Source organism: Lissotriton vulgaris, chromosome 11 (genome assembly GCF_964263255.1).
Source record: "Lissotriton vulgaris chromosome 11, aLisVul1.2, whole genome shotgun sequence".
Lineage (NCBI taxonomy): Eukaryota > Metazoa > Chordata > Amphibia > Caudata > Salamandridae > Lissotriton > Lissotriton vulgaris.
In genome coordinates this window covers 280,890,403-280,908,601 of record NC_141699.1, presented here as the reverse complement: position 1 = coordinate 280,908,601, position 18,199 = coordinate 280,890,403, and the positions used below count along the sequence as shown (strand labels likewise).

Sequence of the window (18,199 nt, the reverse complement as noted above, 5' to 3'; positions counted from 1 at the left end):
GCTGCATAATTTTTCTATAGAATTGCCAATTTGCACATATACTAATATAGAGACAATACTTAGCACTTTAACTGCATATTTGCACATAATTAAAGGTCGTATGATTGTCAAAATTTCAGCCAAAAGCTTTTTTTTGAATGGCCTAATGATTATGTACTACCAATGCTGCTAAATGTTTCTATTATGAGCGCTAATCTGTTAAATTGTTTTTATGGTAGCTTAATTTAGTATTGTGTACATTTTTATGTATGTTGCTATATGGTTGTATTTTTTTTACAAACCGAATAAAGCATCTTTGAATTGAATTAACCTATTGGCTAGGGGAGCGAGAAGCGTTTGTACTTGGGTGATGACGTTTATGAGGTCCTTGGTACAGTTTGATTGGCACGTTCACTTTCGGGAAAACATGTTTATGGGGGTGATGTATTTTACGGGAGACGGGGCGTCTTGTGCAATGCCAGCAGGCTGCCCCGTACCGGTCCAGCTGGAGGCACTGACATGCCTCGGATGTTCAGCTACTCTCTGCCAAGTCCGCCCTGAGCTCCACAGCCTGTTTGAGCCGGTCTGGGTGACTCGGAAGGCCCTTTGTCCCCCCCTCTCCACACCCCCTTTAGGAAGTGATGACCCATAAATAGTTCCTCTTCCTTTTGAGACCTCTGAGCCGCCCCCTCCCCCTGCTCGCGCCACTACCCCCCTTTTGGTATTGTTGTTGCTCGCGCTTCTGCTGAAATCACCTAGCAGCTCGCTTGCAGGGGGGGTTACATCCGAGGGCGGGGGTGCTGGAGGAGTGTCCCATTCTGATCGGTGATTGGCTGCTATGAGGGGGGTCGTGGGCTATAAAGGCCAATGAGAGTCGGCGATCACAGCAAGGAGTAGGAAAGGCCAAAAGGTAGTCTTAGATACAGGACATCGAGGGACGCTCTCACTGGGACAGGCGAGGCGGCAAAGTTCAACTGCGGAGCAAACCACAGGGCTGCGGTGCCGGGATCTGCATCGACAGTAACCAAGCGGCGTTAGCCACAGACGCCGAGGCGGTCCCCGTGCTCTGCAGCAGCACTGAGCAAAAGCATCCGGGCGAGCTTTGAACGTGTCCAAGGTAAGAGGCGCGCTTCACCCATGCTGCCACCCTATGGCTACGAAAGAACCCCCACCGCCTCACACACACACACTTTACCCCCATAGGGCAGGTGCCTTCCGAACAGGACAGCTAGAGTTCTACTGCGAACCTCCCTGGTACCAGACACGTCTCTGTAAAAGAATTACATCCCGGGCTACTTTAAAGAGCGCGCTGGGATTATACGTTTGAAAATAATTTTAAAAATCAATAGTCCCCAGATCACGGATAGCAGACACTGCATGCCAAGCGTACCAGTGTGACCCAATGACCCGTGCCCTAGTGAGGGCGAAGTTCACGAAGAATCGACCCCCGTCCCAACTGTAGATTGGGGGCAACCTTGAATGAATAAAGCTATATGTAGCTCGTCCAGCAAGTCAAACGGCGTATTTCTCAACTCGATAGAGTAGACACATGAAAGATTACCGGGCCTCATGCACCGCACAGCACAGGGCCCTTGACTCGAAAAAGATTATATTTATGGGAAGGGGTGGCGAAGGAGGTAGAATATATTATTTTACTGTTTAATAACTTCTAGTGGTAGCATACAGTGTTTTAGCGCCCACCTGACTCTATTGTTTTGCTTTAGTTGTTGGGCGCACTGAGGCGTTGTTCCGTGACCCGGCAGCGTATGTTCAGGCGGCTCTGTTCACGAGCCCTTTCTTTGTTTGACCCCTTCCCACAGCCAGGTCATGCCGTGCCAGAGGAGCCTGCACGTGGACAGCCCGCTGAGGGACAGCGTGCCCCTCACCAAGAGGGCCGGCACCAGCATCTACCTCAAGCTGGACAACGCACAGCCCACGGGCTCCTTCAAGATCCGGGGCATCGGACACCTCTGCAAGACGGTATGTAGAGGTCACCTGGGCAAGGGAATGGGCGAGGGGAAGAACACCGGGGCCCAAGAGAAAACAAGCATGGATAAAGGCAATACTTTTTTAATGTGCCCACCTTTGCAAACGCAGTCTTCCCAAATGCGGTTTACATGTGATGCATGCACAATTGTTTGTCACATTAAAGCCTGAAGCCTGCCCTATTGGCTTTACCACCGCTGAAGGGGGGGGGGGGGTAATGTAGCAACAAGGACTGTGTTCTATATAGAATGCATATAGGAGATAAAGAACGTGCCAAGCAGCCAGATGATTGGGTACCGTTTCCAAATCAAAATAGTCCCTCGTGCATTTCAACGGAACCGGTTTCTGAAAAACCAAGTGGCAAGAGAAATATACCCCTGTGCGGAGGCACAGCCCACTCTATGTTTTTTTTGGGGTCACTTCGTATCACCATGGGCGTCCGCAGGGAGGGGGCAAGAGGGGGCGCTTGCCACCCCCCCCCCCCCCCCCCCCGATTCAGACCCGGTTCTAGAGGATGGGCCCACATACCTGGTCCGATTTTCCTACCTGAAAGTTGCTACAGCGCCGAGTGTGACTCTCAGCAGGTCACAGAGTGAGGCCGGTTCATTGTCATGGGCGGAATGACAATGGGCCGGCAGAGGAGGCACAGCGTGGAGCATCTCCGCCCATCCCAGGCCTCAGGAGGTAAGCAGCACAATTAGCAAGTCTTAGGCAGGGGACGGGAGTTTTAGTCTCTCACAGCAGGCCACGACGATCAGATAAAAAGCTACGGGGCGCGGGTGGGGGCGTTTGGGGAGCGGGGTTAGTGCAAACATTCTCAGTTTAAAAACTGTGAAGTGACAGACCGGATTGAAATTTAAACTTTAGTATTAAATTCCATCCGTTTGTGCAATCGGGAGAATGCTGTATACAGCTGACAGTGAAAAAAACTCTGCAAAAAACACTAAGGACTGAAATAACTACATTTAAAGAACAATATGACTAAAAATGGAAAAAATATGAAAATTCGATTTTGACAATGTTGTAGTGAAAAATTTAATTTCTCCTCCATGTTGTGGCAAAGGGAGACGTAAGAGCAGAGGAGAGATAAAGAGAGAGACAGAGTCAAAAAGAAAAATAAGAGACGTAGTGGGGAGTACAGACAAACGGAGAGGGGGAAAGGAAAGAGGGAGAAATGATTGATGAGAGAAGATAGGAAAAGAGGCGAGAGGGGGTGACATAATTATAGATAAACACAATGAGGGAAGGAGACAGAGGGTGACAGACAGAGGGAAGGGGCGACAGAGGGAGGGAGACAGATAAAGGGAGATACAGGGTGGGAGACAGACAGAGAGAGAGGGAAAGAGAGGGAGACAGAGAGAGAGGGAGACAGAGAGAGGGAGACCAAGAGAGAGGTAGACAGAGAGAGCAAGGGAGTCCAAGAGAGAGGGAGACAGAGAGGGAGGGAGACCGAAAGAGAGACCGAGAGAGAGGGAGACAGAGAGAGAGGGAGACAGATAGGCAGGAGACAGAGGGAGAGAGAGGGAGGGAGACGGGGAGAGAGCGATATAGACAGACAGAGTGAGTGAGACAAATGGAGACAGAGAGAGGGAAAGGGAGAGAGAGATAGATAGATAGAGAGGGAGGGAGACCGAGAGGGAGAGACAGAGGGAGACAGAGGGAGGTAGACAGAAAGAGGGAGAGAGACAGACAAAGGGAGGGAGGGTGACAGAGGGAGAGAGAGGGAGGGATACAGGGAGAGAGAGGGAGGGAGACAGAGAAAGAGCGAGGGAGAGAGAGATAGACAGAGTGAGTGAGACAGAGGGAGGGAGGGAGACAAAGAGAGAGGGAGGGAGACAAAGAGAGAGGGAGGGAGACAGAGAGGGAGGGAGACAGAGAGAGAGAGAGAGAGAGAAAGAAAGAAAGATGTGTGTATGCCGGGTCTGGTGGCTACATGGACTAAGGCGTACGCTGCAGGGACCTGTGTTCAACCTCATGGTCATAGTTGTTTTTGTTGCTCTAGCCCAGTGGTTCCCAAACTGTGAGCCGCGGCACCCCGGTGCGCTGTTAGGAGTCACCAGGGGCGCCGCGCACGAAGTGGGAAGATGGTCTGCGCTGAGGAAGCTTCTAATCATGTTGTATTGTAAGGGTGAGAAGGTGCGCAATTAACAAGTGATGCGTCTTTAGACGCCCTACCGCTACCTGTCAGCAGTCAGCTTTAAGGCAGAAAGACAGTGAATGGTATTCAAATGACACCCAGCTGCGGCGCAACAAACGGGGGAGTTTCAAACGCCACCTGAGTAATCTGAAATTTTGGTTTGGCCCAGGAGCGCACGGCCGCCATACGTGCTTCTGACGTGCTTTTAGGTAGCCTCCGCTTACGCACAGCAGCCTGTCGTGCGTTACTGCAGCCCGTGTTCTGCTGCGCAGCTCTAGAGGAGCCTTCACAATTTATACAGGTTGGTATCACACGGACTAAAATACTCCTAGTTTACTGCAAAAAAGGGGAAGATGACAAGCTTGTGACCTGCCAAGCCCCTCTAATTATGCTGGCTGATTTTCCTGCACTTTATTCGTGTCGGCGCCAGAAATTACCAGACAGAATTTCCAGTGCGCAAACTCGCTGTGGTGTTCGAAATAAGCTACAATTGGAGCCTGGATTAATTTCCCGGATCCAGTCTGACCCTCAGCCAAGGCCAGGCACAAAGCATATCAACATTATTAGTGTAATAATAATAACCCTTTTCCTTCCAGCTCAGTGAAAGCAGTTCCCCCTTCTTCCCTCCGTATATTTCAGGAGTTTGCCACTGAAGTAATTTTATGGTCGGACTTGCTAGAAATAAACACACGTTCCCTTTCTAAGAAACAGCACCTCCTCCCAGCTGCCTCGTGTGACCCTCATTCCTTTCCAGAAGGGAATACTTGTTCTGCCTCTGACGACCCCCAATGCAGATCGGGGAAAAGTTGCATTTTTGGCTCGTATTGGATGGCCCCTGTATCCCTGATGCCAGGGATCAAGATGGCAGCTTCAGGGAAGGACATTAGCATGTTTAATTTCTAGTAGTGTCGACTGCTTGCTTGTGGCAGCAGATGGGAGGCTATAGAGGCCTTGGCCTGGGCAAGGTTCACCCTCGCTGTGAAGGATACCTTACTTGTGCTACTTGTTGCTAAATCAACATTTAAAGAGAGAGTATTATTTTTTAAGATGCCATTATCTCCAGCAGCACATGTGCTCAGGAGAGGTTTATATATGAAATATATATTGTCACAACAGTGAGTGCTCGTCTATTCTGCTTTGCTGTTAGTAAATGCCCAAATGTTCCCTTTTGCTGGATTTGCTCCCCACTGCCTCAGGAAGAGACACAGGGCTAACAGGTAAAACGCCGCAAGTACAAACTTACAGCTGTTTAATTTACTTATTATTTCAAAGCAAGAGTAAGGCCTCCCAAATAAAATGAGTATTTTCAAACCATATCTACAATCACACACTGAGGTGATGTCAGGACGAGTATTTTTTTGCTACAACAAATATCTAGATGGCCCTAATTACAGGAAAAAAGAATATATGTAGAATAGATTGTTGGCCTGGCTGTTGAAATGTGAGATAAGACATGCACCGCTTATTTATCTGGAGCTGGTACTTCCACTGCTCTGAAGCTATTTCTTAAAGCTGAAGTTGTATTTCACCTAGAGAAAATGTAGTGTTATGAAACCACTGAACGTGCTTACATTTTATCCACTTTTGTCCGATTCCGAAAAGCTCCCCTGGAACTTGGGATAATTATTTTGGAGCGTATTCTGAGTGGTCTGGCTTGGTTATTTCTATTTTCTTTTTGGGTTAATTACCGCTGCACAGTTACCATTTTTACTGATTGTTGAGTTAAAACAATGAAACAAAGTGTGTTTCTACTCACATTTTCGCATGCTGAAAGCAAGTGGAAAATATATACCGAGATGTACCTGGAATTAAAGGATTGCACGCTGTTCAATCACCCCAGACTGGGCCACGTGTGTTTTATTTCTGGGAAGAGGAATGGAAGAAATACCTGAAACTAAAAGTGACACCAAGACAGTTTATTCATTGGCTTCATCCCAATTAACCTCAGGGAAAAAATTGAAAGTACTCCCGAGGTCTGGCTTACATCCTCCCACCAGTAAAAAAAAGTGACATGATGGGGAGCCACGGCCAACTGCCAATCAGGTCAAGGGAGCCACAGGCTGAATAAGTTTGGGAACCACTGCTCTAGCCTCTCCCCCCTCCCCCACTGACCCCACCTCCACCGGTGCACCCCTCAGCCTCAAACCACACTTTAAATGTGGCCCCTGAGAGAAAGTTTGTGAGTTCCCATGCTCTAGAACCGCATCAACCTAAATTGAAATGTTTTTGTTTTTTTCTGGTCATTTTTAGTTTTTCCCTCTGTTTTATTGTAGTTTCCAGGTCGTCTGCTGTGGCGCCTCACAAGATTTTTCTCTTCCCCGTATGGGTTTCTTTGTTTATTTAAGCTCTTTGTCTTATTAGATTTTTTTTAAATGTATTTAATACTTGTGCTCAATCATGTCGGAGGATGGCAATGAAGTTAAAATGTTGCCCCCCCCTGGAAACATTTCTGCAGATGCCCATGCGTATCACCCACTGGTCTAGGAAATTGTACATCACATTTTGCTTCAGCCCACCACAGCATGCGGAAACGTGTCAGCCACATTACCTGTTGGCTCCCATCACTACGAATGCCTGAGCACACTGTTCGCATCCGTTTAATTAACAGTAAATGTTATAATGTTTACGTGGCATTGTAATACTTCAGCTGTCTGCAATGAGTGCTTGGTTAGGTCATAATTTATTCATGTCTCGTTATAAACAATATTAATAAAATGCACGGTGCAACTGAAAAGCTTTTTAGTAAAACTCCACCTCACTTTTAATTAGCATATGTTTTTGCAAGCATATGGGCAGCCATGCATTTTTATGCTTTGCTTTTATTTTTGTGGGTTAGGCTTGCAAAAAGAAATAAATAAATAACTGTCACACTCCCTTGCCGAGGGTAGACCTGCTGGCTTTGCCAATACTTATTTTAAGAAGTGGTAACAATACGTCAAGCACAGCCAAACTTAAAAACACCTTGACTAACGGCTTCAAGTTGTATATAAAATAGCAAGTCACCAAGATTGCCCCTAGAACCCCCAGCTCTAAAATTGATACCCCCTTAACCTCTACCCTCACCCCTCTTTCTTGGTACTAACTTGCATACCTGCCTCAAAATCCATCAACTGCCTTATAGCCCCTAATAGGACTAACTCACCTTTGTTTTCCACCTCACAGCTGCACATTCCCATACTCTGCTGACCCAACTACAATAGCATCTACCTCACATCTGTACCCACAACCAGACAGCACTCATTCGTCAGTCTCAACACCCACCAAATACAGTTAACCCACCCAACTGCGGTTCATCATGCCAGGCTGCTTTTTTTTTTAATGTCCGTACAATCTTACAGGGGTCTTGACAGGCCTCGTTCGCAAATATGAAATCTGGAGCAGGTGCTGTGCATACATTGGTTCATGTCCAGTGTCAGTGGCAACCTCAGGCCATATTATGCTGGTGGGATATATTCCTACAATCTGTGATGTTTTCAGCACATTTTCTAGAGGGGCTTCTACTCCAGTTTTCACTGGTAGGGTAGGCCTAGCCCAGTTCCACCAGTGGCCCATGATTTGAGGCAATATTCTGTGGTAGTAGCCAGCCACTCTCCTAGAAGAGTCCAAAGCTCTGAATACTATAAACATACTAATATATGGGAGTCTGACAAGATTAGTGTCACTCATTAGGACCTTAGTGTGCCATGCAGTAATTTTATGTTGAGATTGGCGTCAAAACTGCACCAAAAGCTCATTAATTAGTGTTGTTCCATGGAAGGTGGTTCTCATATTAGTGTATAAAAAGCTAATTGGAATGTTCTATGGTCTTTTGTTTTAAAATTGTGGATACGGATTGTCAGTAAGCCTCAAGCCCCACATGCTTGATTTTGGACCCCTGAAATTTTGTCCTGAGGAAGGCGGTATTCTAAATGAAGAATGCACTAAAACGTGCATAACTGGTTTTAGATCCACCTGACACTAACCAACAGGACAAAAATAATAGATCAAAGACACAAGTACTGAAAAATGGATTATGTTAAAAGTCCAGGATCAATTGTTTTTACTGTGATGTTCGGAATACATCTGAATATATGAGTGTTGGAATGTGTGAAGTTAGGGACTACCTTAGCGCCAAAGAAACTAGTCTTCTTATGAATGAGTTATAAAATGTGCACAATCAAGTGTTTCTCACACTTACACATTATACATTTTTTTTGATGAATTGCTAATTTCTGATAATAACATTGAAATGGTAATACATATTTTCAAATCGAAGTAGAATATGAATAATTGCTATGGTTTTTGTTAGACCATAGATAGTTGTTGATGAAAATGCAATTTAGAAGCCATGCAGGTCCAGTAGGTGGGGACTTTCTTTAAAATGAGAGGAGACACAGGGTGAGATTGGAATGTAGAAAGGCGTGCGAGGAAGTACACTGTATAAGTGAGAGGAACTCTCCGTGTAGGGTGGGAGCCTCAGAGGCCTGATAGTGGTGAGGAGTAGGAGAGACAAATGGTCGCGGGAGAGGAAGAGTGTTGTGATAAGCTGCTGGTTTAATGTCCCCCTTTCTTTTTTCCACAGTGGGCAGACAGAGGTTGCGAGAGGTTCGTCTGTTCCTCAGGTGAGTGCAGTAGTTTGGTAGGTGGGGCAAGGGGTTCTGAAAGCAGAGATAGGGCACCAGTTTCTCTTGTGTTTACTCAGACTAAGGGGAGCCTAGGTGCATTCCTTCAAGCCCTACAACCCACTTGAGACAACCTGGTTCAGTTTCCTGTACCGGGGGTCCCAGGCCAGAAGCAGCTGCCCCTGCGGTACTACGTAGGCTTCCTCTGCTATAGCGAGGGTGGCAGAACCCACACACCAGGGCTTATACTGTGCAATAGTTGGGTATGGACAAATCTGTTCAAATCACTAAAACTGATGTACCTTAATGTTGTGGAAATCGTTGTTCAGCTCCGAAAGAACATGGGTCAAGAAAATGCTCGGGCCTGGCCAGGACACTAGATATCAGTATTAATGCACACGCGCAGTACGACACATTCTGATTCAGAAGAACAGATCTATGTAGCAGGAGTGCGGTGGATACCAGGGGTGACACATGGACTCGCTCTCCGCACCACAAACTGCAGGTCTGACTGGGGAAAGACTCGCCATATGCATACTCTAGCATGGGGGAGAAAACAGATGGGTTGTTAATCTGGCCACAACACTCTTGAATACCTCCCACCGTTTCTCCTGTGCCCCCAAATCATCTGAGTTCCTTCAGTATTTTGAAGGGCCAGGGCCGAGAAAAGTATTGCAACTTGTCTTCAATGTAATTTACGGGGTGTGGTTTTAAGAATTCGAGTACGTGATGCATTGTTGCGGAACCACAATTTCCAGGCATTATATTAAGTGCCCTCATCAACAGTCCTTCTTGCTCGTCCATCCTGGGGATATCTTCATTTTCTATGGTCTAAATCGACACTTTTAGGATTAAGACAAGCAGCAAAGTTGAGAAGAGACGGAGTCAGAAATGAAAAGGTAGATTGAGTGGTCTTGGTGGTTCTTTTTGGCCGTTGTAGATTTTCCTCTGTAAAACGTGTTGCTTCCCTTCCACTAACCATGCTGATTGATGTTGTCTTGTAGGTGGAAACGCTGGCCTGGCAGCGGCCTATTCGGCCCGGAAACTGGGCATCCCTGCCACTATCCTGGTACCCACCACGACTCCCTCTTTCACCATCGACCGGCTGAAGGACGAAGGGGCTGAAGTGTCTGTAGTGGGAGAGGTGAGTGATGCCGCTTGGCACAGTGGTCTACTGTGTAGGTTTGGGGTGTACAAGACTGGAAAGATCGCTGGTGCTGCAAAGGTCTACAGGTGCATCTCTGAGTATGTGGGTCTACGCTGCTTGCTTTGAATGCAGTGGTATTCTGTGGTGCAGACATATGTGGTATTAGACGGGGATGCTGACTTGGGATGCAGCTCTGAAGCGTTCCTTCAAATTTGGTGTTTATGGACCGCGAGTGCTGTGGCTGAGGATGTTTGTGTTGCTGGCTAGGTGGGTGGATCTAGATCAGGTGGAAATGCTAGACAGGTGTCTCCTTGTCTGAGGTGCACAAAATGTAAGTGCTCACTGAGAGTGCCTGGGTCTAGGCTGTTGACTGGTATCACAAATCTGTAATGCCTAGAAATGCATGGGTCTGGGGCTGGCCTGGATTGTGCGCCGCTCTGGTGGTAGCTATGAGTGCATGGGTTTGGTGGACTAGCAATGTCAAATATGGCTCCACTGCTCCATTTAGTAAATGTCTTCTTTCCTCTAAAAGATGCTGGATGACACAATTGAACACGCCAAAGAGATGGTGAAAAACAACCCTGGCTGGGTGTATGTGCCACCCTTTGATGACCCGCTCATCTGGTATGTTAAGTGCGGTGTGCGCGGCAAACTTTGTGAAGAAGTTGCGCTTCAGACGTTCATGTGTGAAATGAATGATGGGGCTGGTGGTTTGGGGGTAGGGTGGTGCGATGTTTTTATTTAGCCATTTGAGCAAATGTTGCTCCTGAATACAAAGGCTGACTAGAATGTACAGGCTGTCTCATTTGGAGCAAAGACACTGGTAGTTTGAGTGATTTGCAGGGGGCGTGATGTTAGGAATAATTACCAATGGGTGGGGGCGGGGGGCCCATAGGCCGGAGGGGAGCTGCATAAAAAATGTACATTAAGGTGGCATGGTCCAAATCTAACAAGACGATCATAGGGCATGGACCGGATACTACCATGGATGCAGCTAATGTGAGAGCTCACTGGCCAAATCCAATGTAGCCTTTGAAGCGAAGCATCTGTGCCTGACTCATTGAATATGGCCTCAATCCTCTGGGGCACCTCATCTGCTGGTCTTGCTAACTCCTCCACTGTCATTTTCCTTGGGGTGCACTCCAGGTCTTACTCACTACACCCAATATGGCCCCTGTTCTGTTTACAGTTTCTAGTGCTGTTCACACTCACTGTGACTCATTATCCTGCTGTTTCCATCGCAGGGAAGGCCATACGTCCATCGTGAAGGAGTTGAAGAAAGTCCCCAACTTTAAGCCCGGAGCCATCGCACTGTCAGTGGGAGGAGGCGGCATGCTGTGCGGAGTCGTGCAGGGTCTCCGCGAGGTGGGATGGGATGATGTGCCCATTATTGCCATGGAAACCCGAGGAGCGGACAGTCTGAATGCAGCAGTGACAGCTGGGAAGCTGGTGACCCTACCTGAGATCACAAGGTAATGGTGATGGCGTGGTGAAGGGGGAGTACACCGTGGGGCACATTCACTGAGGGAGTGAGATGGGTTGATGAACTGAAGGGTAAGATGGGCCCAGGCACAGACTGAAGGAGGGAGATAAGTAGGGGAAGATGGGCATGGAGCAGCTGAGGTGATGGGCTCGGCTACAGTTGAAAACCAAGGGCGAGAGATTGATGACTGCACAGAGTCACTGATCTTGGCATTGGCCCTGATTCAGAAATGGGTAGAGGCTGAAGGGGGGATGTGATCAGGGACTAAAGGATGTAGATACAAAGGACAAGATGGCACAGGGACAGAAGGATAGGAGTGGGACCAAGGCTTAAACGAAGGTCAAGTACAGGATTTGAACCATAGGTGGGTACAGGTGGAAGAGGAGATGGACATAGGAACACCCATACTACAGGCATAAACCCTCAGATCCTCCTCCCACACTAATCCTGCCTATGTCTACTCCTAGCTGTCCTACACCAGACACTCACCACAAATGCCAATGCCCAACGCTCTGTGCTTTCCTACACCAGGCAACCACCCTTCAGCTCTCCATCCCCACATTTCCTTGCTATCCTACACCAGACAGCCTACTGTGGCTGTTCATTCCACCTTCAAACACTCTTACTCAGCTATACATCTCTTGCTATCCTACACCAGATACCCACCCTCAGCTGTCCAAGTCCTCCCACCCTAATGACTATACCAGAAACCCACCCACAGCTACTCGTTGCCACCATACCTTGCTAAAAGGCGGCATTATCTTAGCTTTTGTACGATTGTGCCTGCTCCCAGCAGTCCCTCCACACTTTCACAACCATCCTACAGCAGAGACCCACCCACAGACATGCATCCAAACTGATACCATCATATACCAGACACCTATACACGCTTGCCAATCTCCATAAACACCTATTATCCCACACCACGCAACGCCATCTTCAGCTGTCCGTCTTTATGAATCCCGACTAGCCTACAGGATACACCCACCAATCTATATCCAACTCCCCAGCAAACATATCAATCCGTCGTGTAACAAACACCATTCTACACAATAAACCCACCACAGCTGTCAATCCATACCCATCCTGACTATCCAACAACATAAAGTACACCATCATGAACACACCTCTAATGCCTACTCATCATGATGATTCTACACAAGACAGAACCCTAAAGGCAGCCTTTCTCTGCCAATCATAATAACATCTTACAACATACATGGGCGGGCCTCACCTGCCAAGAACACATTTCAAGTTTGTGTACCTCACATGCTCTGCTTCTCTCTCCAGTGTGGCAAAAACCCTAGGAGCCAAAACAGTGGGACTGCAGACGCTGAAGGTGGCCCAGACGCATCCAGTCTTCTCGGAGGTGGTGACGGATCAAGAAGCCGTCTTGGCTGTCGAGCGGTTTGTAGGTGGGTGCACTGGTGATGTGGGGCTGCAATGGTGCAGGAGGGAAGCAAAGCAGAAATAAGTGAGGCGACAGCACTTACATATATGGTTAGAGGATAGAATACAAAGTGCAGAATAGCACAATGTTACTTGAATATGTTTATTGTACACCACTTCAAGGCCAGAGAGGAACACCAGGATAAACTGAAATGATAACTCTTGTATCTAGTGAGGAAGAGTGTGTCTCTCCCTGCATGTTTACCAGGACTGTACTATGTGAACAATGCAAAGGCCCTGCCCTTCATGCCTTTGAAAGCTGTCCTGTTAAAGTTTTGGATCACTTAGAATTTACTAGGTACAAGCAAAGAGAGTGGTATAGTTTAGTCCATTAATGGAATAATCTGACTTTCCAGCCTCCAAAACAAGAGACCTCTCAGAACCAAATTTAACATAAGGGAAGGGGACTGAGGACCTTCTGAGCTTTGTCAGGTGCTCCTTGAAGTCACTAACCTCAGCTATGCCTTGAGTAGCATGACCTTGTGCTGTACATTTTGCAATGTCATTATGGTGTCTACAAATAGAAAGATGTTAGCAAACCTGAGAGGTGGCAAGGAATGTGGCTGATATTAGGATATGGAGAACCATGCATGGAAGCATAGCAGTGTCAGACAACAACATGCTTATGACTATTGACCATCTGCATTTTGGTGGCTGCCCTATGTTATTTGGTTCGCCCCATGTACCTTTTCCTGGCTTGCATTTGACTTTTCCATTGTGTTTTATTTTCAGTCTAAATCTATTTCCTTGGCGCTCCCCTTATTCTTCCTCTTGTTACATTTCATATTCCTTCACCCTCATCTCCACAGCTTCTAACACAAACCCATATGATATTTATATAGAACAATTAACACCATCCTAGGATCCGGTGTAGCCCTTCCATGCCCTTTACTTTCCATTCTTTACTTTTCATGTCACCTAAGTAAACTCATTTCAGTTTAGTGCTCACTATTCTAGTGAACACTATGTATCAGTCCAGCAACCCTTATTGATGGTTGGTTGTAAGTCAACCTTATAGACCAGCTATCCTAGTAGCGTGGATACGAGCAGTCTAAGGCTAAAGACTCGAGAGGGCGTGTTAAGCCAGCTGTTTACCACACATATACCCCTTGAATACCAAGTGAAAGGACACCACACAAGTGTTATGAAAATAAACAGTTATTTATTTAAAGATCACAACAGCCCTGTACTCTTTATGAGGACAGGGTACTAAGCACAAACCAAAACTCTTACAAAAATACTTAAGTTAGCACAGTATATACAAATGCCCGAGGGGCACGGAAAACCATATACTCTGAAAGTGGAATGCGAAATTCCTAGCAGGTAAGTACAGTACTAATAGCTTTTGGAATCGCTAGGACTTGACTAGGGAATCGTTAGATTACTTCTAGGAGGCCTAGGGGACTCGGGTGCAGTGTGTGCACTCTCACGCGAGATGCGGGACAAAAGTCTATGGTAGCTAGGAAAGAGAAAGTTAGTGTTCTCGGGCGAACCCGACCTGGTAGGGAGAAAACGAAAGTAGATTCTGACCCTTGGATAGTGAGGCTATGCTGGGGCACCGAAATGCCGAAGTTACCTAGCCCAGGGGCTGCAGCTGCATAGGTCTGAAAAGACGTCGGGAATCCTCGTAGACGGACCAGGAGCCGGAAGAAAAGATGCTGGCCGGTGACCAGTGAAGAAAGTTCAGTTGGATCCAAGCCTGGATCTCGAAGACAGATGACACCTGAAAGCAGAGGGGACCAAGTTCGAGACTACTAGCCAGTAGTCAGTGGGCACCAGGAGGGCACCGGATGGTAGCCACCTCGACAAGGTGAGTGGGTGACGCTTGACTCGAAGATCTCACGGACCAGGAGGCGTTGTCGGCGACCAGGATGGAGGATCGAGCTGTCCCACGAAGATAGAAGCTGTCGGCGTCGCTGGACCCAGGATTGGGCAACAAAGCCTTGGCAAATTCAAGCCCACGCGGTGAACCTAAAATGGCGTCTGGAGTGGACCAGGAGGGTCCGGGGTGCCTCTCTTGAAGAAGGAAGCAAGGGCCAGCCTGGAGCAACCAGACCAGCAGTCGTGAAGTCGTTGGGCGTCGTTCAGAAGGCCACAAGCCAGCCGGCTAGTAGCCAAACAACGCGGTGCACAGCAAACAGCAGAAGGGCCCCACGCCGATCGTGGAGATGCAGGGGGGCTGATCTTGGGTGCTGGAGCTGCGCAGGGTCGGGGCTTCTCGGACCCCAAAGCACTCACCAGTGGAGGACACGGTGGGCTTGCAGTAAAGATGTCGTGCAGTCTTGGCGATCGTCGGTCCCTTGAGGTCTCGTCGCACTCACGGTTCTCAGCTTGGCTGTAGAGGTGAGTAGAGGTCAGAGGTGCCAGGGAAGCCGGGTCTCGTCGAGCTGGGTCGTCGGATTCGTGATGAAGGACTTGCAGCAGACCGCAGTGTTCTTTAGGATGGTGCCTGCGGATGCAGGGTGACTACTCCTTAGCCACAAGGGAGAATCTTGAAGAAGAAATCGTGAAGTCCTTTCGAAGAAAGTGGTATCTTGATTCCAAAGATGATCTAATTTTAACAGGGGGCCCGCTCCCATCTTTATACTAAAAAAGGGGGCTGACCCGGTGACTAGGTCCTGCCTATGGGTGGGACTAGGTGGGGGGTGGTTACACCCCTCAGCCATGCCGGACTTCCCCAGGCCAGGGGCTGGTGTGCCCCTGGAACTGGTTCAGACCGGCCTATGCGTAGTGAGCACCGGGGTGCCACTCAGCAGTCACCTTCCTGTAAAGCCCTGCCTACCCAGGATACACAAAACCATGTCTGGGACGGTGCTAGCACCGCCCCTGACAGGAAACCCTTTGTCCAGGCTCCCCTCGCTGGAAGGACTCCCAGCTGCAGGGGGTCAGACTCGTGTCTGTGGTGGCAGCATCCATTTTGTGGAGCTGAGGCTTCAGTTAACTTTAACCGGGGTTCATAGTGAAAATATTTTTTTATATATTTAGCAGGGTTTGTTTTTCCCCATTAAAGGAATATCTCCTCAACTTGAAATTCTTGGGTCTGAATGATAGATATACTGCAATACTGTGAATTTTCCCCCATTCTAACCTGCCGATATTAGAGTTGGTAAAAACCACCAGGGCTGCAAAATTTGCACATGCATTGTAGTCGCTATAAATGGTGCCTATGTCTGGATTATTGGCCAATTGTAATGAGGGCATTAGTTATCTGCTCATCATACGCCAAAGCTAGTGTCTTTACTCTTCCTCTTTTTTTGTTCTTCTATCTGGATACATTCAATGTTGCTCGACTTGGCTTTCTCCCTGTGTTTTCTCCTTAGCCTTCTGTTCTCTTGCATTCATTTCTTGGATTTTCACAAACCTTGTGTCACTTGGTGGTACCTCCCACTACCATATTATGGTCTAACTCCCTCATGTTGTCTTCCTCCTTCACAGATGATGAGAAGATCCTGGTGGAGCCAGCATGTGGGGCTGCCCTGGCTGTCGTGTACAGCAACGTGGTGCAGCGACTGCAGAAGGAAGGAAAGCTGAAGGCTGAGCTGGGACCTGTGGTGATTGTGGTCTGTGGAGGAAACAATATCACACTGGGACAGCTGGCACGGCTAAAAGAGCAACTAGGAATTCAGACCACACAGGGGGCATAGAAGACCCATTTATCCACATGACTTGCCTTTTCATGTGCACCTAAAGTATCACTGGAGTTTTATCCAGGGACTGTGCTGCTGTTCATACTCAACTCATCTGCTCGAATGATGGTTTAACTCGTCTCTACTTGCAAAGTGGGGCTTGGCTTATCTCCAATCCTACGAGATGTCAGGCTCATAATCTGCACTGTCCATGCAGGCCTGTTTCAATCTGTACAGTTCAACCTCAGATTAGCTCACAATTTTCTACTCATCCCCGGATCTTTCTGCAACCTCACGTAGCTCATAAACCTCTGGCTAAATCTGGATGAGTCTGCACAGTCCATCTACAGCTGTTTCAGCAATCTGTACTGTTCAAGCTCTGCTCATAGTGTGTACCGTACAACCATGTGTTAACTCGTAATCAAGTCTCGGCACAAGCACACTCCATGGATGGCCGGTTGAACAAAAGGTGCTGTAGGCTCAGGACACAATGTCCGTGGTACACTGTTGAATCAGGGTTCAGTCCAAAATGTGTCATACATTTGCACGTCAGGGCACATCTTTACTGTTGAAGATAGGGCTCACCTTACAAGACATGGGGTGGTTCTTCATACACTCTTGGCAGCCTCTTCCTAGAATATTCACTACCTCATTATCCATACTGTCTAGGGAAGGCTCCACATTGCACAGTGACACTCATTATCCAGGTGAGTACTGTCTCGGATTTTATATCCTGCCTTTCCTGAGGAAAAGTTGTTAGAAGAATTTCAGGGAATGTCCTAGATTGCCTGGTCATGAGAGACAGTTTAATGAGAAAATCCATGAGAAGAATTGGTGACAAGACTAAATGGGCCAATAGAGGGGATCCTTAAATGAAGTCACTAGCCAATGGAATAAATATGCAACCACTCTAGAGGAAGCTCCTGGAGAACCTCAAAAGGACATTGAAGCAGACATGGTAAAGCACCTGTCTAGTGCGTTACTTAGACACTTCTCCTGCATATGCGGCCATTGAATGATTGATGCTGGTTGCAACAGTAAAGGAGAGAAGACGTAACCACCAGACCACATACAAAAGAGTGATCCAGAGACCTAGCTCTTACACTTGATGTCTAGCCCAAATAACCCAATCTAATACCCCAGGCTGTTTATTGTTTTCATGTGTATAATATTGTTAATACTGTTTTTTAATAAAAGTGTTATTTTCATTAAAACACCTTTATTGTTGTTGTAAAGATGTCTGGCTCGCGTGCCGGTGTACGCAAAACCAGGCCCAACAAAAGTGCATCACTCTTGACTGGATTACTGGCTTCCCCTACTTTCATTTCCATAGTTTATAACTACAGGCCGCTTAGAAATAGAAGGAACAAGCATTTACAATGCAATGGTCTCGGCATTATTAAAGGTAGAGCTATTGGCATTGTTCATTACATTTTTTTTTTAATCATAAATAAATGGCATTGTAATTTACATTGCTAATAGCGTAATCGTTAAATAAATGGCATTGTCATTTACAATGCCAATAGCTTAATCGCTCACAAATGCATGACCTATTGCATTTACACCCACACAGAGCCACACACAAAGCCACCCACACACACATACAGAGCCACACACACAGAGCCACACACACACAGCCCCACACACACATAGAGCCCCCCACACACACACAGAGCCCCACACACACACAGAGCCCCCCACACACACAGAGCCCCCCACACACACAGAGCCCCCACACACACAGAGCCCCACACACACAGAGCACCACACACAGCCCCACACACACACACA

The 18,199-nt window shown here is 47.5% G+C and overlaps 1 protein-coding gene across 1 annotated transcript; it reads left to right on the top strand.

The window, feature by feature from the left end:
- The first annotated feature begins 862 nt into the window (after nt 1–862).
- On the top strand, nt 863–17,643 carry LOC147679670 (L-serine dehydratase/L-threonine deaminase-like). The gene is made up of 8 exons (XM_086943254.1): nt 863–1,096; nt 1,800–1,959; nt 8,664–8,703; nt 9,708–9,847; nt 10,383–10,474; nt 11,095–11,322; nt 12,624–12,748; nt 16,218–17,643. The coding sequence occupies exons 2-8, from the start codon at nt 1,807–1,809 to the stop codon at nt 16,424–16,426; spliced, it is 987 nt and encodes a 328-aa protein (XP_086799380.1). The 5' UTR covers nt 863–1,096; nt 1,800–1,806; the 3' UTR covers nt 16,427–17,643.
- Nucleotides 17,644–18,199: the final 556 nt, after the last annotated feature.

Coding starts and splice junctions, on each gene's coding strand:
- LOC147679670 (XM_086943254.1), top strand. CDS start 1,807: ATGCCGTGCCAGAGGAGCCTGCACGTGGACAGCCCGCTGAGGGACAGC. Junction 1,960..8,663: donor TCGGACACCTCTGCAAGACG/GTATGTAGAGGT, acceptor TTTTTTCCACAG/TGGGCAGACAGAGGTTGCGA. Junction 11,323..12,623: donor ACCCTACCTGAGATCACAAG/GTAATGGTGATG, acceptor TTCTCTCTCCAG/TGTGGCAAAAACCCTAGGAG.